General features: G+C 51.8%; 8 protein-coding genes across 8 annotated transcripts; 3 read left to right on the top strand and 5 right to left on the bottom strand.

The window, feature by feature from the left end:
* Positions 1-133: 133 nt before the first annotated feature.
* Positions 134-4,180, bottom strand: BO85DRAFT_449702 (ubiquitin-ubiquitin ligase UFD2). The gene is made up of 7 exons (XM_025660210.1): positions 3,844-4,180; positions 3,055-3,749; positions 2,780-2,990; positions 2,269-2,724; positions 622-2,209; positions 421-570; positions 134-366 (listed from the first exon to the last, which is right to left on the bottom strand). Exons 1-7 carry the CDS (start codon positions 3,871-3,873, stop codon positions 275-277), a joined length of 3,222 nt encoding a protein of 1,073 aa, XP_025514895.1. The 5' UTR covers positions 3,874-4,180; the 3' UTR covers positions 134-274.
* Positions 4,021-4,544, top strand: BO85DRAFT_29563 (uncharacterized protein). Its single transcript, XM_025655299.1, has one exon. The coding sequence runs from the start codon at positions 4,169-4,171 to the stop codon at positions 4,457-4,459; it is 291 nt and encodes a 96-aa protein (XP_025514894.1). The 5' UTR covers positions 4,021-4,168; the 3' UTR covers positions 4,460-4,544.
* BO85DRAFT_520443 (J domain-containing protein) lies at positions 4,341-6,226 on the bottom strand. The gene is made up of 3 exons (XM_025665139.1): positions 5,555-6,226; positions 5,218-5,481; positions 4,341-5,166 (listed from the first exon to the last, which is right to left on the bottom strand). The coding sequence occupies exons 1-3, from the start codon at positions 5,820-5,822 to the stop codon at positions 4,631-4,633; spliced, it is 1,068 nt and encodes a 355-aa protein (XP_025514893.1). The 5' UTR covers positions 5,823-6,226; the 3' UTR covers positions 4,341-4,630.
* A 65-nt stretch (positions 6,227-6,291) lies between these two features.
* BO85DRAFT_449700 (uncharacterized protein) lies at positions 6,292-7,193 on the top strand. The gene is made up of 3 exons (XM_025660209.1): positions 6,292-6,356; positions 6,478-6,566; positions 6,648-7,193. The coding sequence occupies exons 2-3, from the start codon at positions 6,497-6,499 to the stop codon at positions 6,971-6,973; spliced, it is 396 nt and encodes a 131-aa protein (XP_025514892.1). The 5' UTR covers positions 6,292-6,356; positions 6,478-6,496; the 3' UTR covers positions 6,974-7,193.
* Positions 7,157-8,322, bottom strand: BO85DRAFT_449699 (nicotinate-nicotinamide nucleotide adenylyltransferase). The gene has a single exon (XM_025660208.1). The coding sequence runs from the start codon at positions 8,171-8,173 to the stop codon at positions 7,316-7,318; it is 858 nt and encodes a 285-aa protein (XP_025514891.1). The 5' UTR covers positions 8,174-8,322; the 3' UTR covers positions 7,157-7,315.
* Positions 8,323-11,086: 2,764 nt separating this feature from the next.
* On the top strand, positions 11,087-12,199 carry BO85DRAFT_488460 (uncharacterized protein; the record flags this gene model as incomplete). The annotated part of the gene is made up of 3 exons (XM_025663534.1): positions 11,087-11,605; positions 11,669-11,881; positions 11,939-12,199. The coding sequence occupies 3 exons, from the start codon at positions 11,087-11,089 to the stop codon at positions 12,197-12,199; spliced, it is 993 nt and encodes a 330-aa protein (XP_025514890.1).
* A 608-nt stretch (positions 12,200-12,807) lies between these two features.
* On the bottom strand, positions 12,808-14,349 carry BO85DRAFT_478162 (uncharacterized protein; the record flags this gene model as incomplete). The annotated part of the gene is made up of 1 exon (XM_025662883.1): positions 12,808-14,349. The coding sequence occupies exon 1, from the start codon at positions 14,023-14,025 to the stop codon at positions 12,808-12,810; it is 1,218 nt and encodes a 405-aa protein (XP_025514889.1). The 5' UTR covers positions 14,026-14,349.
* Positions 14,350-14,835: 486 nt separating this feature from the next.
* Positions 14,836-16,758, bottom strand: BO85DRAFT_373070 (TCP11 family protein; the record flags this gene model as incomplete). Its single annotated transcript, XM_025656065.1, has 2 exons — positions 14,836-15,756; positions 15,823-16,758. 2 exons carry the CDS (start codon positions 16,756-16,758, stop codon positions 14,836-14,838), a joined length of 1,857 nt encoding a protein of 618 aa, XP_025514888.1.
* Between the last annotated feature and the right edge of the window lie 2,712 nt (positions 16,759-19,470).

The following is a 19,470-nucleotide window of genomic DNA, read 5'->3' as shown; positions in this document are numbered from 1 at the left end:
TGGGTTATGTTACATCAATGGACGAGGTGACGATGAAGATCAAGAGATGGCGGATGAGTCAGCATCTACAAGGATCCAAGGCATGAAGTTAACTTTTCAAAAGTTAAGGTTACTGCTCATAAAGGTACTACGAGATAATGATATCGTCATTGCATCCTGGCATTACTTCCCTATGCAAGTCTAACCCAAACTCGCCGAAAGAAGACCATCCCAACTATAACATGCGGATCCAAAATCAGACAGAACCACTCTCGTCGCTCACTTTTGCATTCCATCAGTTCGTCGTATCCATCGGCTCCAACACGCGCCTCCGCTCAGCCAGTCTCTCGGACTTGAATGACTCAATCTTGGCCTTAAGCTCGGTATCTATGCAACAGTTAGTACACATCCTTTCATCAAACAATTTGTGATAAGACCTACCGGGTATTACGTCTTCCATCTTTAGCGGTGCCCGGTTGAACGGATCATGGGGATCGCTGAGCAGATGCGACCGGATCGTTGCTCGGTCAATAGACACCCGGGATCCTGGTAGAATGACCGGGTCTTCCATCAATGTGTACATCAGGGGATCTGGTTCATGTTAGCAACTTTCTTCCTCCAGTGCTGAATGATATCACATACCTAAGAAATCATCCGGCACCTCGCCCAGATCCTCCTCAGCCTGATCATCGGCCTCCTTGGCCGCCTTCACCTTCTTTTGTAATTGCTCCCACCGCTTAAATTCCTCTGGCGACTTGAGCGACCATTTCCGTAGAATATCTGCTGCCTTCTCAAAGTTCGCCGGCTTGTATGACCGTCCATCGCGTGCCACTGCGATAATGAAGTTCTCCTTGCCCATCAGGTTCAAATACACATCCACAATCTCGCTCAGCAGCGCCCTCGGGTTGAAGCCGTACTCCTGCAGATTGTCCACCCGTAGACTGGCGCTCTTGGGTCCCACCATCGCATCCAGGTTATAGTCCAGCATGTCTGCCAGTCGCTGCACGATTTCAGGCATCGTGAACGAGTCTGCCAATGCATCTGTAAAGAGCTTGAGCATAGCCACCGTCTCGTTGGTCAGCTGCATATACGACTTGGCGTTGCGCTGTGCCGAGGCGAGGTGCTCCTCTTTCTGCTGACGCACAGTCGGGTCCATTGAGGCACCGTTGAGGCGCAGCTCCGTCTGTGTCTTGTGAATAGTGATGAATGCTCCGAAGGACTCGTCCAGCACGAACGTCACGTCGTTTAGCAACAGATTGACAAAGCGAACGAAAAAGTCCAGGTTCTGCTTGGACTGGTTGTAGAGCTTGTTGCGGTAGAGCGTATTTGGCCAGATGCACTTGATGATCTGGAAGATTTCGAATCGAATATTGAACTTGTCAAAGAATTGCGTGTGCGTGCCCGTGTGCTCTGCCTCAATGTAGAACTTCATCATCGAGTGGAGAAGGTACTCGTTGGCAAACGGCATCGAGTTGAGCAGATCCACCAGGACTCCGCGAGCGCCACCAGGGCGTGGCCACGTGCCTCGGAAAAGAATAGACACAAGTCCTGCCTTTAGGTACGGATTCTTGATATAGCCCGAGCTCTCCAAGAAGGTGATGCACAGCATGACCAGCTCGTCTCCTTGCGTGGCAGTGATGATCTGTGGCATGCACCACATGATGAACTTGAAGTTGCTGACGATGTCGTCCAGGAAATACTCTGGAAGGCATTTGAAAACCTCCGGCTGCTGCACCGGCAGAGGGAGCTTGATCTCCTCCTTGGGAAAGTTCGTGCCCGAGACAACTCTCAGCAGCCACACGATCACGTACCGCATGAACAGCATCGACCGGGCTTGCCACTGGTCGTCAAACAAGACACCCTGTAGACTATACTTCAAGGCTAGGCCGAGGTCCAGCTTATCCTTGTACTTCTTCAGAGCCTCCTCGAAGACCCGAAGCTGCATCGGGTTGTTGACCCACCGGTGCCGTTCCAGCTCAAACTTATTGATGGTAGACTCCATGTGTCGGAGGTCCTTCTCAAGCTGCTCCAGCTTGGAGGTTAAGGACTCACTGCCATAGTGATGCGCAGCGACGGTGAGAAAGAAGATCTCAGTGATAAAGTTGGAAGTGCCCTCCGCCTTCTTGGAGTAAAAGGCATCCGACGCATGCTGATCGGCATTGATCTTGGTTTCATCTCTCATATCAACGCGGGGATTACGATGCAGATAATTAGCATCGACTCGGTCAATCTAGAGCATGGCCGTTAGCTGCAAGCACTCCTACTGCCGACTTGACGCAACGTGCTTACCTTGGTGAAGCTTGCATCCATGAACGGCTCGCAAAGTTGGTCCAAGCAGGTAGTTAGGTTGAACATGAACCCGTCGGATGACACCGTGTTGGGGTCCACCTGCATTGCACGTCGCTTGTGGTTGATGTTCAGGGAGGCCGCGAACCAGTCTAGAACCCTGTCCCTGGCATCTTTCGACGCCCGAATCATATGGTTCATGACATCGAGGAGATCGGAGCTGATCATGTGCTGCATCATGCGGATCGACCGCTGCGCGTTCAGAATGTAGGACTGATCTCTCGTCTTAGGGCTGGAGAAGTAAGTCATGGTCACACTGCTCTGCAGCGGCGACAAGCGAAACCATGGCCCCAAGAGAGTGCTCTTCTCGAACAAAGCCGGATCCCGGGATGCGTTAAACATATCCGACTCGGTAATGGCAGCTGCAATGACCGCATGGCGGACGAGGTTTCGAAGAGCCTACAAATCAGGTTGACGAGCGCTCCATGAGAAAAAGAGAGTGGCCTTCACGTACTGTCATATATGGCTTGTAGTCATCATTGATGGTCATAGCAGCAAGCTCCTGGCTCATCTCCTCCACGGCCGTGATGAAAGCCGGCTTGAGGCTCTCATCCTCGTCGAACCTCTTGACAGCCTCGCCAATGAACTCAAAGTCCACGCCCTTGTCGTCCTCAGGATCCAAGAGGAGATATGGCTTTAGCGGCGACTTCTCCGCCGGCTCGAGCCTGTTTAATGACGAGTCAGCCGAATCCTGGATCCAAGAGGTATCACTTCACCGCAACAACGCACCCAAACATCTCCGGCATCGTAATGGCAAATATACAATAACTCAGGCATATGCGGCGCGCCTCGCAGATAGCACTGAATTTCGGATCATCATCGCGATTGCGGCGGAAGCCCTTGTGCAACCTAGAAATCCGCCTCCAGCACGGTAGTAGATAATCCAAGGGCTTCTGACGCGGAGCATTGGAGGCCGCTTCCAGAAGGGCCTGGTCCAGGACCGTCACATCCACGCGAACCTCTCGACCTTGATCCTCAAGCTCACTCTTCAGACCCGGCAAATACGTCAATCGTTGCCCGTGAATATCCTTCTGCCGAGACTCATTCAACGACAGCTTGAAGACAGCGCTCAATGTCCGATCCTGAAATGCCTCGATACTCTCTTCCGCTTTGGGGGGTGGTGGTGTGCCGGACACCGGCGTTACGGTCTGTGAGCGGTCCGGGACCGAACTGGCAGAGGCTGCAGGTGTGATCTTGATCCGCTTCCATTCGGACTGTTGGGGCTGGAGTTGTGGTGAGGGGGCTGATGAACCGGGCGCGCTGCCCGGTCTCGACGAGGATTGTGTCTGGATCCTGTCCGGGTATCGTGAGGTTGGTGTAGACGGGGCAGGGGAGGCAGGCCTGCTTGATGCTGAATCCGCGGCGCCTTCATTCTGCGCCGATGGCGTTGGGTTGCCCAACTTGGCCAAGCGCTTGCTGCGGATCTGATTATGAGGGCAAGTCAGAACGGCAAATGCCTGGATGGCAGGGTTCGAAAGAACACGGGCCGGGACCGGAAGAGAGATAGCAACAACTCACCTTATCCGCTTCAGACTGGCTCTCTGACATCGTGGATGATGCTTATGGGGCAAGCCCGAAGCAGAAGGGCTTCCGTAGTATCAGCGGGGCTCGACAACGGAGCGAGTTGATGGCTGGAACCGAAAACTCGGACGGAGGAGAGAGATGGAGAGCACGGGGGGAAAGAGTTAATTAAAGGCAATCCAGGCTGGATGAGAAGCGGGGAGAAAAAGAGTGTCGTGGGTGCCCGGAATGAATGAGCCCGATAAGTGACCCGCAAAGCGAAACAGTGAGGAGAAAAGAGGTCAGTCACTGGCGCTGACTCTGTTCCTGGACTGCTTCTCTCATGGTCGCTGAGGTTCGCCCGCATGAAGTATTAACTAAGCTGGTTGGCGTTGGTTCGCCGCTCAGGGCCCTTTTGCATCGTGTGTTCTTTTCTCCACTTTTCACGGTTATTTCTCCAACACTGGGAGATAACCGACTACATACGTACTATCTACTTTACTACTTATCTTGCCGATCGCTGCTGCTCACTCTCCATCTATTATTCCCTTCTTTAACAACATATACATTTGCTTTGCTTCTCAAAGCTACTACTAGACGAAGCTACTTCCAAGCTCAGGTCATCACTCCGTGAAACGCCATCAAAATCCTTGCACACGTATGGACATCTAATGCGGGAACAAAAGCGGCGGGGGGTCATCAGGAACAAAATGTAACAGGCCATTAAGGTATAAGAGAAACAATAGGAGGGTGCAAAATTGGCACCCCACATGTCATAGAGATAGAGACAAGTCCGCGCTCTCTTTCAGTACCTCGCCTTCAGGGAGTCTAGCCGCCGACAACTCTTGAGCTCCATCGCTCTCGCTTCCTTGATCTTGTCTACGTCTGGGAAGAACCAGCCTTGGGCGTCCTGGAGCATGCGATCACGCCTGTGTTGTTCGGCTTCGCATTCGTACCGTAGTTTCGTAACGTAGTCCACTTCCACCCGTTGGTCTAGTTGCCGGAATTTCCGCGAGCTGTAGTCTTCTACATCCCCGGGATTCACATAATAGTCCACATTCAACTTAGGTGTCGTGCGATGCATCGTGTGGGGAGGCACAGCAGCGTCAAAACGGTACGAAGGACCTGCAGGAGTTGACGGCCCGGAGAATTTGGACGAGATCCACGGAAGCACGAAGAGGAGAATGAGAGGGAGAAGTTGCTGGAAGGTAGCCCACAAAGAGGGTGTAGGTTCGGTACGAGCATTGGCCTCACGGGGTCTTCTCCGGGGGCGACCGCCGCCAAACTGATGAACCCGGATACCAGGACCGCCGCCCATGTTGAAAACAAACTGAGGTCCACCTATACCCACTGATTAGCCATGCTCCTCAAATCCATAAGAAGTAACCATACCAAAAGGACTGAAACCACCACCCATATTGCCAAACCCACCGCTAAAGAACCGCTGGAACAGCTCTTCCGGCGAGATCTCCTCCTCGAACATCGGACCCCCAGCACCCGCAGACCGGGGGAATCCACCACCACCAAAACCGCTGAAAGGCGAAGCGCCCGAGGGACCAGCACTCGGGGTGAACCTGCTGTCCGGATCGCCTCCAAACCTATCATACTTGGCTTTCTTCTCCGGGTCCGACAAGACCTGAAAGGCGCGCGAAACCACTGCAAATCAGAATAGCCATTAGCAAGGCGATTCCTCACACAAGCAACCGAGGAATATCTCATCACTACTCACATTTGAACGCCTCATCCGCTCCCTCATACCCGTTCTTATCAGGGTGTGTCATCAGACTCAGTTTGCGATACGCCTTCTTGATCTCGCCGTCGGAGGCGCTCTTCTCCAACGACAGGATCTCGTAGTACGCCGTCGCCGAACATTTCCGTATCCTCAGGACCGCCGCCTTCTGCTCTGGTGTGTATTTCCGATCCTGGTTCCCCTGGTTGTGCTCGCGGGATTTGGCAGAGCCTCCATTGTCTACCCCGGACGCGGTGGCGGACGGCATGGCGGCAGAGCTTTTATTTCCCTATGATCGATGGAACGAGTCCCCTCTGCGTGTAGCCAGCCGGCTGTAGAATATCCCACTCTTCGGATTTAGATCCCGGTTTGCGAGGGGTTGAAAGCCTAAACAGGCTCGTCGGAAGAGGGAAGGGTGGATCAGCGATGAACCAGCCGACGGACGCAAAGAGAATCGCTGATTAGAGAGGGGAGGGCCCTGGGTTTCGCGATCGAGTCGAGTGATATCAGCGACCGGGAAAAGGAGACCAAGTGTTTAAAGGATTGGTTGGTTCTGGGCTGCTGCGGGCCAACCCTCGATCTGGGGAATAATAGATAGTATGGGGTGAATTTGATAAAACGTGGTGAGTTTCTGGAGGATCAGATGTTGACGCTAAGCCGAGTGAGTGAGAGTGAGCCGTTGGTTCGAGGTTTAGTCAGTCACTCAGTCACTTTGGAAAGGTACGTCGGAGCTGCCAGTCACCTTTCCCGCGTCACTAGCTACTTCGGATTGTCCTGCTTGACTGCCCAGCATACATACAAGGTTAGTCACAATTTCTGCAATTGTATATCCATTTACTCTAGTTTTTCAAACTGCTGCAATTCATTCATCTTCAATTCGACTACCAATACCGTCATCTCCATTGACAGCAGAAATCTCGTAGAATACCACCTATCGCAACCATGTCCGGTTCAAAATCCCCGATAGAAGAGACCGAAAAGTCTCTCGTGCAGAAAGCCAGAGCATGGGGAGGTAAGCATATATCTCAATCTAAATCCAAACTAACATCTCACCTCCAACAATGTCACTAACCACTCATCCATCTACGCGCAGAGAACTCATTCCCACCCACCCTGCTCGCCACTCTCATTACCGCACAATACATGCGACCATTCCAGGCCCTTCCTATGCTTTTCCCTCCCGTCCTTATATTCACCAGCTATGCCAACATCCAAGGCTTCAAAACCGATACAGCTGGTATCAGCGCAGCGTGGTCCGGGCTGTACCTGTTGCTCGCGGGTCGTCGGAAGCAGCCGTTCATGAAGAAATGGGGCGCGAGGGGAATTGTCCGCGGTGCGACAATGGGTCTGTGCTTGGTTAATATGGTTAGCGGTGGGTTGGCGTATACCCTGGGCAAGCGGGAGGAGGAAGAGGAATAAACGGGGGATATATAGAAGTTATGGTTCTATTCGGTGAGACATCTTATGTGATAGTGCGGGATGGTGCTGTTTGTATGCGGGGTCATGTATGATATAAGTTGAACGGGGAAACAGGCGTCGCTTCGGGTATGGTGTTTTGGTTGTCTTTCGATTGCTCAATTTAATCAAGTGATGATGACGTTAGTGAGACTTAATTCATTGATGAGTGTGTTCTTCTACATGAGTGATCTATATGTATGTCTAGTAGGCCTTGGGTGAGCGGCTTCCGACCTGCTCCGCGCATCGCACAATATGCGACGCATTCCCGTCCACAATAGCTCTTGAAGTACTTTTGTACTGCAATTACTCCGTGTATGGATTTTCTGCCAAGATGACGTCCCGGACACTGGGAGGAACCAGCCACTCCAGGTCTTGAGGATTGGCCACAGCAGATTCTCGGGCTCTTGTCGAGCTTACGGAGGGCGCACCAGGCTTCTTGCCCTCGACAAGCTTGATGCGATCAGCCCATTCTCGTTTCCCGCCCACCCTCTCCATGGCACCCTGCGCCAAGTCGGTCACAAATGCTTCCTGCTCCTCTCTACTGCCCCAGTCACTATCCGGGCGCATGGTCACTCGCAGCCGATGCTGGGAGAGAAACGGTCCCAACGGCTGGAGAGTATGCTCTGGTGGGTAGTATTTCGGGTTGAAAATGCGGATCAACGTATCGTACCCCGTCAGATGTACCTGCTCCAGTGACGAGGAGTATATACCCGCGCGTTCAATCTCCGCGGCTTTGTCCACAAAGTATGGTTTCTTGGTGACTCCAATGTCGATCACGGGAAGATTTTGGGCCTTGGGAATAGTCCCGTTTGTTTGTAATGACGAGAGAAGGTCTCGAGCGAAGAGCTCCATCATGGCCAGACGGGTCTCGAACGCCGCCGGCTTGGAGGGCTTGTCGGCATTCTGTGTCGCGAGGAGCAATAAGAGACGGGAGGGCTTGTGGGGATTTTCTAGAAGAGCGGAGGTCGCAATTCGGCTGTGGGCAAGGGTTGGCGGGTTGAAGGACGAATCGAGGACGTACAGGACGTCAGTGGATGAGGTGGGATCATGGCGCTCGGAGGGGACAGAGGCCAGAACCTCCAGACTGCGGGTTGATGCAATGAAGAGTCTGAGGCCCGCAGCGTACTTCTCGCGTAGGGCATGAAAGGCGGGGCTCGTCATGCTGGGATTAGATGAGTCAATCTGGCGTGGTCAGTGTGACAACTCATAGAGTAGAGTAGAGTATGTATGTATGTATGGTAACATCAAGAACGATGATGATGATAATGTCAATGATGCCCAAGACTGGTCACGTCAGAGGCCGACAGAAGAGGTGGGGTTGTGGACGGGAAGCATCCATGGACGTTGTTGGACGAGGACCCTTTGGTGCGGGTGGCTGCAGGACCCGGACTTTGCTGGGTATACCGCCAAATACAGTAGACAGATACTATGTAGTATCTCGAGTAGGTAGGTATGTATGTAGTATGTACGGCTTATTGGCGACGCTTCGAGACCCTAAACCCACACGGCAGAGCAACACGAGCCGATATTAAGGCTTTATCTCATTGCCCATACTAAGTGGTGGATGGCGGTCTGTGAGCTATCCTCCATGGGATCGTAACACTTAGATTAAAGCCGCGATGATCACAATCAGGGACTCGGTGCTCCGTAGGCTGGATGTAGTAGTCTAGACGGACCCGGTAAGCCGGAAGGTTCTGGAGTCTGGATGTCTGTCTAGATTAGGGTCAATAGTGGTGTGTTCCTTGTGTTCTCGCTAAATGCCGCTTATTCCGGAGTGTTGGTTTAATGGTTTATTGCCGGCCGCGCTCAGTGGAGTCTCCAGTGACTTGGCCAAGTACTCATCAGGGGTAGGTAGATACTCCCTACTTATGCCCAGGATGTGATTGTGACATTCCAAGTATCAACAGAAGAAATAGAGTCTAGCTTACGAATGAGTGGGAGCTCATACGGAGTTAACTACTGAAATGGTGTGACTGGACAGGACTGGAGCTCTCCGAGCTCTGAAAGCTAGCCGATAAGAACCGAAGACGATCATCTCCTAGTCGATGGCGCACAGTGAAAGCCTGTTCACGGTTCAGGCAACCATATACTTTGGCCCTCATCAGCTTGAAACGCTGGCGGCCGTGGTTTCCCCAGCTCCCGGTCAGGGTCAAGAACCAAGAACAACCTCAGAGCTTTGCTTTCATCTGTTATCACCACCAGTGCCAATATCCCGCACCACACAATATAATTTATATCCCGGCCTTCTTTGTGCTTGGATCACTGCCAGTAATCAACCGATATGATCAATCTTTGTTCTGGAGGAAAATCGCCGGTGTCTAGACCCCCCCATGCTGGCTCCACTTAGTCTGCACCTACCACCCACGCCTCGTAGGCCCAAGACCATCGCCGCGCAGATTTTCTTGATCAACCCTGTCAAACGATGCTGGCGCGCCCACCGACGGAAATGATATCGGGATTGTCGATATACTGAGCCTCCTCGGGGACTTCTTCCTCCCTATTCTCCATCGTTCGTGTTGAGAAAAGACTCGGCTCAGACATGAGTCCCTTCGGTTACAAAGCGTCTCACGCCATCAGCACGAGAAGTCTTAGCTCGGAGTCAAAGCCACTAGGCTGTATCATTTTAGCCCCTTTGATGAAGCATCGTTTGACTAAACCACTGTAAGAAGCTTGGGGGTGTTGGCAATGAGCTCGCTAACTGTATGATGGAATGAGGATAGAGCTTGGATCCTTCTCGACTCATCATGCCCCTTTTTCTTACTTTTGTTCTCCATGTCTCCAGAATGCTGTGTAGAGTGTATACGTTGCCCAGTTGCGTGAATGGAGGATGTCATCTCCGCACGGTCAACTAGTGAAGGTGATAGTAAACAAATCCACAGCGGATTGTTGATTAAAGCGTGTCCACCAGTAAATTACGGTAATAACAATTCCGCGCCGGCCCATTAATGAGGTTGAGTCAAGCGTGGCGGTTGAACATACGATTGTCGGCGGTTGTTCCATGGATGCTTCGTTTGAGGACCGACGGGAATTACCAGATCCGGGCAATGTTGACAGCCCACACGATCGACGTTGTTGTTATTGTTGTTGTTGTTTCTTTTATTTCTGAACCAGAAACAAAAGGGCCCTGAAATGGTCCCTGAAGGGGGCGGTAACAAGCTTACCGACACATCCTTCTCAGACAACCTGTGCGATCCTGATGCACGCTGGCTGTTGGTCTGGCAGCGACAGCACAGCGAAGGACTAGTACTATCCGTATTAGGCAAAACGAGGGGGAGTAAAGAAAAAAGTCGAAAAAGACGGAAGCCGTGCGGTTGGCCCGTTTGGACAGGCACAATGAGATTAAGCTGGCAGCCAAGCACCAATGAGAAGAGGCGGTGAGGGGATGAAACGGGGCTTCATCTCCAGTCCAGCTAATCCGCGTGTGGTTCCTGCGCCGGAGACCCACTCGGGACTGAGGAAATTAAAATTAAGATCAATATCAGGAGGAGGGCAGTGCGTGTTGATTGGCTGCTGGGTTATCAACAACTGGGCACAGCTGCACGCCCGACACCACCTCGTTCGGCCAAGATGAGACATTAGCGCCGTATGGGCGAATCTTCCAAGACTCGCCCACCAACGGGCATCTCGCATCTGTTCCATACGACGTTGGAGAAAATACGGTGCCTGGTAATATCGCGTATCGACGGGCTGCAGGGATCCCGAATTGAATGGATTTAATCAAATTTCGATATTACGGCGTTCTCCTTTAGGTTTCCCTTTTTCTGACTTTCTTTCTTTTCCCCCCGAGTCTTTTTTTCCTTTAAACTCCTTCACTTTCTTCCCGGGCCTCCAAAAAGTCTCTCGTCAGACTGCTACATTCTCTCTCCTGTTCAACCTCTCTCTGCGAGAACGTTGCGACCTTCCTTCTTGCGTCCAGTCACTCTTTCAACCTTGCTTTGATTTACTTGCGAATAGATTTCGCATCTCACTTTCGTTGGGAAAACTACCCCCGCAGTCTCTACCAAATAACCCAAGAACGGAATATCTCTCCCATCTACTCGGACTTCTTCGAACCTCCACCATCAATCCTTCACGATGCAGCTTACTTCCAAGGTTTCCATCGCCCTGCTGGGTGCTTTCGCCGCCGTCGGTGAGGCCAACAACCACGGCTTCCATGCGCGCCAGATGAACTTCCACCCTGGTGGCTACAACAACCAGACTGTGTCGACCTCCGTCGTCCCCGTCTACCCGACTCCCGAGCACTCCAGCGCTCCCGTTGCTCCCAGCGCTCCCGCCAGCTCCGCCGCCGGAGTCGCTGCTAGCTCCCCCATCATCGGTGGTCACTACGCCAGCAGCTCCAGCTCTGCTGCTGTTGTTGGTGCTTCCTCTGTCGCTCCTGTGCCCGTTCCCCTCGGCACTGGTGTCTCCAGCAGCGCCCCCATCTCCGCCCCGGCTGCTGCTGCTACTGGTAGCAACGGTGTCTCGACTGAGTACGACACTGTGACTTCCACCAAGGATGTCACTCTCACCTACACCCTGGGTTCTGGTTCCACCCAGAGCGTCGTCACCACCACTATCCACCGCACCGTGACTGACGTCGAGACCATCTACGTGGTATGTTATGGAAGCCCGTTCTGGAAGCATGAAGAAGGATGTATACTAACGGATATATCATAGACCCCCTCTGCCAGTGCTTCCTCCACTGCCCAGGACACCACCGTCACCTCTGACACTACCGTCTACTCGACCTCCACCGACTACGAGACCTACACTCTCTACGCGGTCCCTACTTCTTCCGCTGCCGCTGGTAGCTCCGCCCCCGCGGGCTCTGCTGCCGCTGGCGAGACCTGTGCTCCGGTCACTGTCACTGTCCACGACACCGTCACTGTGGTATGTACCCACTTGAAACCAAGCTGTCGGTTTGAACCCCTTACTGATGCATTGCAGACCGCCACTCCCACTCCTATCTCCACCCCCGACAGCGTTGCCAAGATCGAGGTCAGCTCTGTGTCCACCAGCGAGGAGGTTGAGACCACCACCCAGGCCGAGGCCACCACCCACAGCAAGCCCACCGTTGTCCCCACCCCCAGCGCCCCTTACGGCCACAGCAACGGCACCTTCCCTTTCCCCAGCGGCGCTGCCCGGCCCACTGGCTTCCAGACCAGCAGCAAGGTTGCTTTCCCCTCTCACTTCCGCCGCGTCTACTAAAGCCATGATTGAATTGAATTTGACTGCTTCGGGTCACGAGCTTGACGCCACGCCTGTACTGAGATTCCCAATCGTGGCGTAAAAAAGCACACGCTGGCACTGTACCTACGAGAGGATTTACTGTTTTGCTTCTGGTACAAACTTACTCAATTTTTTTGACTTTGGATTGGCCGTCTTCGTCCATCTTCAACCTAGACTTTACTTCTCTTTCCCAATTTCCTCCTCCCCAGGGATGGGTAATTGGCTTTTCTTCTTTTCTTCTGGGATCTGTCGATTCCACCGCTTAACGAACAAAGCTCTTTTTCTTTCAATTTCTCTTTCTTCCACGAAACCTTCTCGTTGAACCTCTCGGACATGAATCTCGGGATGTCAGGCGATGCGACATCAGGCGAGTTGACCCAGCAGGTGGCGAAGGCGTCTTAGCGGGTACATCGGCTCTCTGTACATTTTGTTTTGTGTGTGTTTGCAGTAGATATTCTCTTTCAAGATGATGACCTTGATTACGAAGCGATTTTGTTAGTCGAGCGAATGACATTCGTCTATTGCTACCTACTCCCTTTGTAGAAGTAGATACCTCCACATCTAAACTAAACATGATGAGTATGATATTAATCATAACTAATCCCCCCATCCCTAACAATCTTCTCCCTCATCCTCTGCCACTCCAACCAAGTAACCCCCTGTACCAGACAATCCGCCAAATCATCCAACTTGCCAATATCCATACTATCCTCCCCATCCTCCCCATCTGCCTTCTTTATCCGCCGTTTCCCTTCACACTTCTCCAGAAACGCATCCGCCAACTTCCTCACCTCATCATCACCTATCATCACTCTCCTACCCCCATCCCCATCCCCATCCCCAACAGCAGAAGCAGAATCAGAATCCAGCGACGACAACCACCCCCTCACCAACCCAATTTTCATCTTCTTTACATCCCTCACATTCTTCCTCTTCTTCTTCTTTCCCACCTCTCCATCCCCACCCCCATCCCCAACATCCCCAGCTTCCTCCCCCTCCCCCCAAAACCGACTCACCCTCCCCGGCTCAACAGGATACACCTGCACCTTCCCACCCGAAGAAGAAAGTCCAGAAGAATTAACCGTCTCCAAAACAGCATACAACATCCCCTCCAACACACCAACGCGAATCGTCCACTCCTGGACCGCAGACCCGCCTCCCGTACGGAACCGCTGTCTTTCAATTAGAATGTGGGTGGGGTTATATGTAGACAGGAGGTTCGTGATGAGGGTGTATGCGTGGCGGGCGTAGAGACTGGGGGAGAAGTCTTCTTTTGCCTTTGCTTTTGTTTCCTCTGATTTTGATTTGGGTGAGGTGGTGGTGGTGGTGATGAGAGATGAAGAAGTTCCTTCCTGATCATGACGTTGGTGTTGTGCATGGCACAGATCAGGAATGGAGAGGCGCTTCCATGCGGTGAGGGTTATGGTATTATTTCCCTCTTTGGACTTAGATTTGTCTTTGGGTGTACCTGTCTCGGACGAGACAGTTGATGATGATGATGAAGAAGAGAAAGAAGATAATGAAGGAGCATGCAACACAGCGAACGCCAAATTGCGAATCCCCATATCAATGCTTAGGAGTCTTATTCCATTGTCATTATCACTCCTCCTCCTCTTAGTGTGCTTCTTCGGAGCACCATCATGTTCAGCATCATACTGAGTATGAAGAGGGTTGATCAACGGAGCAAGTTCCCCCTCTAACCTCTCCACCAATACCGCCTTGGTACCTGAGCTCTGAATCCCCGTTTTCTGGGCTATTTGTTGCAGGGCTTTTGCTTTGAGGGGGCGGAGCCAGGGGTATTTCATTTTGTTTCTTTCTTCAAGATCGTTTTTCTTTCTTTATATCTTCTTCGGACTTCGAGGGTTGTTTGGTTGGAGCCTGATCTGGCTTCTGGTACTAAGTTAGTAGTAGGAGTCCTAATTAGTTTGGTTGGCTGCTTGTTTTGTTGGTGGTTTCGGCGTGGGGTTGGTGATGGTTGTAAATGTGACAGCATGGGATATATATATATATATATATATATTAGAATGAAATGTATGGCCGACCCGGGAATGATTATTACTATGCGTTTGTTGTGAATTAACGGTTGTGAGGATAGATCAATGGATATCAAGGAATGGAATGGAACGGAGTGGATGTTGATGTTAAATCTATATCTATGATCTACTCCGTAGTTTAACTAGTGTTTGATGTGCCGGTGGTTTATGAATGACAGATTACATAATGTATAATATCCCACGCATAACTATGAACTATCAGCATCACTACTATCAGCATATCAGCATCGAACTCTACATTTTATCTAAGAGTAATACATCTTGAGTAACCATAAATTGTCAAGTTGCCAAAAAAGCATCCCACCATTCTTTGCATATCGCACATCTCTATCCTCCATTTTCCTTCGAATGCCCGAAACCCAACACCAGGCCCATTAAACAGTATGAAGTAGTATATATGCCCTTCCCCATGTGGACGCCAAACCAATCAAAAGAACCATGCATGAACTCGCTGAACTGCAATCAATAATCCAAGATCAAAACTCCGCATAGTAATCCCATATCAAGAGTACATCAGAAGAAGAGAACTCTCAGAAACCATAAAGCAAATAAGGCGATGAATTACAGGGTGGACGAGCGCGCCACGTCAGTGACCGTTCTCGTGTTGTTCGCCACGTCAATCGGTGACACACTCTCGCGCATGTATAGAATCGGCGCCCAGACGTTCCAGTGTAGCACGCCCATGTGTGCGAGGCGCATGGCGATTCGCTCGATGTCATAGTGCTGCTGTGTTAGTGACGAGGGCGGATAGTTGCGCTGTGATTCGCAGATCGCCAGGGGTGACATGCTCATGTACTTCTTCGCCGTCGTGAACGTCGCTGCTAGTAACTTCTCGCGAAGAGAGCTCTGGAAATACTGGAACAAGTTGGATGGGCTCGAGAGGTGGCATTCCAGTGCCATTTCTATTTGCACAATGACATCGTCCGAGACCGACCCGTCTTGGAAGCACGCGGCGCATGCAAATCGTGCAATCTCCAGCGCGATGCTCCGTACGCTTTTCAGCCACCGAGGATCCCCTCGAGGGTAGTCTTCGTTCTCTTCCATCAGCGATCCGATACGGGTGCGGAAAGTAGCGTATGTTTGCGCGGGCGCCGAAAGATACCGTTTCTGTGCGTTGATGTACGACTCGAAGATGAACCAGCAGATATCAAGGTTGATCAGCTTTTGGAGACAAGATCGCAGCTGCCGCAGCCGGTCCGAGTCGAAAACGAACGTTTCAGGGAACTTGTCTGGTCGCCGGTACTGCAGAAGAAAGTCGGTGATGCCACCAAACAACAGAGAAATGGGCCAGAACCCGTCCATCTGGGTAGGTTTCGACATGCGGCACAACTCTCGATCGCGGAGGTCCAGATACCACTGTCGCGATGTTTCCACACAGAAATTGTCCCTCTCGATCTTGCCTCGGAAATACTCCTGTAGGAACGGAACGGTGTCTTCAATGAGCAATACACGGAAAGCACGGATTTGGTGATTGGCAACATCCTAGAGACACATTAGCAATTCCATCCAATATGCGTGGCCGCCAAGCCCAGCATGCCCGATCCTTACCAGTTTCATCGCTTCCAAGATTGCGAACAGTGTTTTGAGCCCTTCGACGATTTGGTGCGAGTTTTGCGACTCTGACCCTGACCGTATCTGCTTGACCATCTTATCTGCCCATTCATCGCGCATAGGAGCGCAGTGTGTCTTGAGCAAGGCCGCCAGCCAGCTTGCCACACCCACCATATCAAGTACGCCCTTCTGGATTTGTTGCATCAGGAGTGTTACCTCGAGATTTTGTACCACAGCCGGATGGTCCCGCTCAGGGACGAGCGTTTTCAGGACGTCTTGCAAGGTTTCGAACATGGCGGGTAGCCGCGGTTCAAAGGTCCGCGATAGATTATCTGAGATTCCAACATTGTTTGTCCCGGCCGTCTCTTGTGCGGCACCGAATGCATATATAGCGATCTCATCAGCCATAGCCTCCCAGTAGTCGTGGGCCTCCTTTCGTTTCCGTTCGCCCTTTTCTCCCTGCAGGTCAGGTTTAAAGTGAAGATCACGGTCAAAGTTGGCGTCCATTCGGAGGTTAATGTTGCTCATGATACAGGGCAGGTCCAGTTCACTAAGCGTACTCTTGGTCACTGGCGGATACCTTTTAGCAGCTAGTAGCCGTTGATGTTGTTCCAAGCTGAGTGGCAGGGCTGGGGGAATGTGCATTGCTCGTGCAGACGGCGCCAGAACCCGTGTTGCCATCTGGATAGGCGACGGAAATGTTGGGGCTACACCATCACGGTAGGTATATTTACCCGGCTGGCGTCGCTGGTGCATATTCGCGGAGTCTGGGGGGCTCTTCGCATCGCGATGGTGGTCCAGAGAGTCATTCTTGGGCGAGTTCTTCGCATGGCCACTGCCCCCATATGCTTCCAAGGGGCATTCGGAGTTTTCTTCCTTCTTGCTCGGCGTATCTCGCCGGGCCTCCTTCGTTTTTTGGAAGTCCATCTCCATCCGATCTTGCCAACGCCCAGAAAGGGTTCGGAGCAGACGAGGTAGGAGAAACTGCACCAGTCCAGGAAGAGAGATGGTCTGGGGTAGACTCGGAAGAATGGATAGATGAAATCTGGAGACAGCGATTAGAACGTGGGGATCACGGGCATTTCCTGGGCGATAGGACGCAAGGCACCGGAAGCCCTATACTCGACGGCGGGTTCGGATTGGGATCCCTTCGCAGCGACCCTGCGAACAGTCCTTGCCTGCGGTCGACAGGAACCCAGGTGAGGGAGGGAGAAATAGTACGCACCCGAGGTTAGTCAACGACGTCGATCGCCAATGCCGATCATAAAACGGGCAATCGTGGATGCCGGGCTTGTCAAAATAGTGTTTCGATAGTAGTAAGACCCTAGGTGAACCTTTCGGGATTGGGGCCAATTTCCTTGTTTTGCGAATCGGAATTTCAGTTTCCTCCTTTCTTTTACTTTTTCTTTTCCCCTCACTGTTTTTCTCTTGTCTGCGTCTCCTTGCCAAGTCAAAAAGCTGGAAGAAACCGGCCGGGCACCAGATGAAACTGGGTCGAGGACCGTCGCAGGCAGCAAAGAGATATGAAAGGAACAAGGTCCAATGGCTACGCGACAACAACAAGAAAAGAGATCACCGTAGCAAACAAAGGTAGTTGGCAGAGTGAAGTTCAATGGCGACAAGAAAAGCAGTAGACAACGTTGCTCTGACAAATCGCGTCCAACCAGGTTGACAAAGAGACCGGGATATCAGTTGTAATGATATAGCCAATGACGAGGAGGGGAGATAGGCATGCAGGTTCAGTATACTCCTATACTACTAAGTAGGGAGTACTTAGTAGTAACGGTGTTCAGAGCCTGAGGAGAAGGATGGCCCTGCACGTAACCAAATTTTAAGGAAGGAGGGTTTACAAGCCCGCAGTAGGTTGGACACACGAGCCACCAGACGGAGAGCTAAAAGGAAAGAGAAGGAGTGCGGCGCAGTAGCATCGCAGTAGATAGGGACAGAGAAGGGGAAAAAAGACAGAGAGTGTGCGCGAGAGAAAGTGAGAAAGAGAAAGGTTAGAAGACAGCCAGCATGCGACTGACTAGTCAGAGGCACCCACTGCCTTTTGCAGGAGCGCTGCGAAAAGTGAGGCTGATCTAATCTAGACGCTTGCAGCAGCTACGAACTTTCCGGGGCGCTGTTTCGCACCTGGGAACGGGCACCGAGGGAAAGGGAATTTTGGAAACGTTCAGCGAGTCGGTCCAGCGATCCCTAGTCACATAGTGGATGACGTGGGATGCTTGGAGGGGGGATTTCCCTTTTCTTAACTGGGTTCGTTCTGGCAGGCGAGTGGGTAAAAAGGATGGGATCAGATGAGGATCAGATGGGGATGGGATGGGATCACTGCTGCGCCGTGAGCCTGCTTCTGATCCTGATCCGTTCGTTCATTCCTTAACGGCCGCGCGAGGGCGCAGAACGAAACTCAAATCTCACCACCAACAATCCCTGCTGGCTTTTTGCCAATATTTTTTACTCTTTTTCCCCTCCCTTCCCCTCCGCCCCCAGCAGCATTCCTCAGCAACAACAGGAAACCCCCCCGGTATCGTGTACGATCTCAAAATCCGGGCGTGTGCCGGTGCCAATGCTGGTACCCGGCCATTGTGGGAGTGAATCCGGTCCTGACTGTCCCTTACCATCGGCGCCGATGTGATAGGGAGGCCGTCCCCCCAAAATCCCAATCATGCGTTCAGCGACAGGCGCCACCAATCCCTCTGGTCAGGATAGGATATATTCGGCCAGGAGGAAGGTGGGAGATCGTCGAAAAAGAAACGAAATAATTTAGGTCAGTGTGCAGAAGGGGCCGGACACAAGCACGGAGTATACATGCACCTCTGTACCCAGAGGGCATTCGGTGTATTCCCACTTGAATAATGTGCAGACAGCCAGAGGGACGATGCAGCCTGCCGTCCCCGGTGTTCAGATCAATTTGGGCCACGGATCCATCTTGATCCGGCTTCTTGTTAAGGGTGTATTGCTTTTTCTTGTCTTTTTTTAATTCTTACTTTTTTTTTTGGTCTTTTCTTCTTTTTGCCTTTTTTTTTCTCCTTTTTGCTTCCCATTTTACGTAGTAGAAACCAGGGCAAAAGCAGGGGGCATCCGGGCATTCCAGCCCTTGATGCATCCAGAAGTACTCCCGAAGCTATCCTTGCGACGGACTGTCTTCGTCATCGTCGACATACTGAAGAAGATCGGGATATAACTCTGTCAGGACATCCATGTCCGCTCCGATCAGATCATTCCAATTCCTTCCTCCGTTCTGATTACTCTTTAGTGGCCTTTCTCCCAAAGCGGGAAACAGTCCGCCAACGGCTCTATGCGACACCGACCATTGCTAGACAAGGCCAACCCCGTCATGCCATCCGGATTGACCTCGTGTTGTGAATGGTACATTCTAGTCGCCTGTACCCTGTCAGGTACAAATTAATTGTCCCTGTGGTCTGCGCGCCTCCAGCGCCCCTACTGTACAATGATGCTGCCTTTCCGAAGAAGATTCTTCCGTTGGTCTGTTTGCGATCGAAGCACTGAAAAATGCTCCATCGAAACCTTAAAGCCCGGTCGTAGGACTCATCACCTACTTCGTTCTAACTATCGTGTGTGGGATTGACAATGATAGTTTCCGACTGAATTCCGTTTTGGTCCACCGACATTCAAGAACTGCGA

The sequence above is a fragment of the Aspergillus piperis genome (assembly GCF_003184755.1).
Source record: "Aspergillus piperis CBS 112811 unplaced genomic scaffold BO85scaffold_10, whole genome shotgun sequence".
NCBI classification, from domain to species: Eukaryota; Fungi; Ascomycota; class Eurotiomycetes; order Eurotiales; family Aspergillaceae; genus Aspergillus; species Aspergillus piperis.
This window is presented reverse-complemented; position numbering and strand designations above follow the sequence as displayed.

What these genes read in the sequence shown, in the direction of transcription:
- BO85DRAFT_520443 (XM_025665139.1), bottom strand. Translation starts at nt 5,822, where the DNA reads ATGCCGTCCGCCACCGCGTCCGGGGTAGACAATGGAGGCTCTGCCAAA. An exon ending in AGCGGATGAGGCGTTCAAAT is followed by an intron (nt 5,482 to 5,554) that starts GTGAGTAGTGAT and finishes TCTGATTTGCAG; the next exon opens with TGGTTTCGCGCGCCTTTCAG. An exon ending in TGGTGGTTTCAGTCCTTTTG is followed by an intron (nt 5,167 to 5,217) that starts GTATGGTTACTT and finishes CAGTGGGTATAG; the next exon opens with GTGGACCTCAGTTTGTTTTC.
- BO85DRAFT_449702 (XM_025660210.1), bottom strand. Translation starts at nt 3,873, where the DNA reads ATGTCAGAGAGCCAGTCTGAAGCGGATAAG. An exon ending in ACGATGCCGGAGATGTTTGG is followed by an intron (nt 2,991 to 3,054) that starts GTGCGTTGTTGC and finishes GTCATTAAACAG; the next exon opens with GCTCGAGCCGGCGGAGAAGT. An exon ending in TGGATGCAAGCTTCACCAAG is followed by an intron (nt 2,210 to 2,268) that starts GTAAGCACGTTG and finishes GCCATGCTCTAG; the next exon opens with ATTGACCGAGTCGATGCTAA.
- BO85DRAFT_29563 (XM_025655299.1), top strand. Translation starts at nt 4,169, where the DNA reads ATGGTCGCTGAGGTTCGCCCGCATGAAGTATTAACTAAGCTGGTTGGC.
- BO85DRAFT_449699 (XM_025660208.1), bottom strand. Translation starts at nt 8,173, where the DNA reads ATGACGAGCCCCGCCTTTCATGCCCTACGCGAGAAGTACGCTGCGGGC.
- BO85DRAFT_449700 (XM_025660209.1), top strand. Translation starts at nt 6,497, where the DNA reads ATGTCCGGTTCAAAATCCCCGATAGAAGAGACCGAAAAGTCTCTCGTG. An exon ending in GAAAGCCAGAGCATGGGGAG is followed by an intron (nt 6,567 to 6,647) that starts GTAAGCATATAT and finishes ATCTACGCGCAG; the next exon opens with AGAACTCATTCCCACCCACC.